The sequence below is a fragment of the Antrostomus carolinensis genome, unplaced genomic scaffold, assembly GCF_000700745.2.
Source record: "Antrostomus carolinensis isolate BGI_N321 unplaced genomic scaffold, ASM70074v2 scaffold6831, whole genome shotgun sequence".
Taxonomy (NCBI): Eukaryota; Metazoa; Chordata; class Aves; order Caprimulgiformes; family Caprimulgidae; genus Antrostomus; species Antrostomus carolinensis.
In genome coordinates this window covers 16,079-16,304 of record NW_010294708.1, presented here as the reverse complement: position 1 = coordinate 16,304, position 226 = coordinate 16,079, and the positions used below count along the sequence as shown (strand labels likewise).

General features: G+C 68.6%; 1 protein-coding gene across 1 annotated transcript in view; it reads left to right on the top strand.

The window, feature by feature from the left end:
• The window catches only part of LOC104532488 (scavenger receptor cysteine-rich type 1 protein M130), a 7,519-nt gene that overhangs the window by 2,500 nt on the left and 4,793 nt on the right, over positions 1–226 (top strand). Inside the window, 1 exon segment of the mRNA XM_029087407.1 lies at positions 76–226. This exon segment is cut by the window's right edge and continues 31 nt beyond it. Within this exon segment, the coding sequence (XP_028943240.1) occupies positions 76–226 (151 nt within the window).

Here is a 226-nt window from a genome sequence, read left to right as displayed (position 1 = left end):
TGCGCGGCCCCCCTCTGGCTTCGGGCGGGGTGGGCACCAGCCCCTGACAGCAGCTGGGGTTTCTCCCCACTGCAGGGAGTCGGCAAGTCCGCCTGGTGAATGGGCCTGGGCGCTGTGCTGGGAGGGTGGAGATCTACTACCAAGGCAGCTGGGGCACCGTCTGTGATGATGGCTGGGAACTGTCGGATGCCACCGTCGTTTGCCGCCAGCTGGGCTGCGGAGGGGC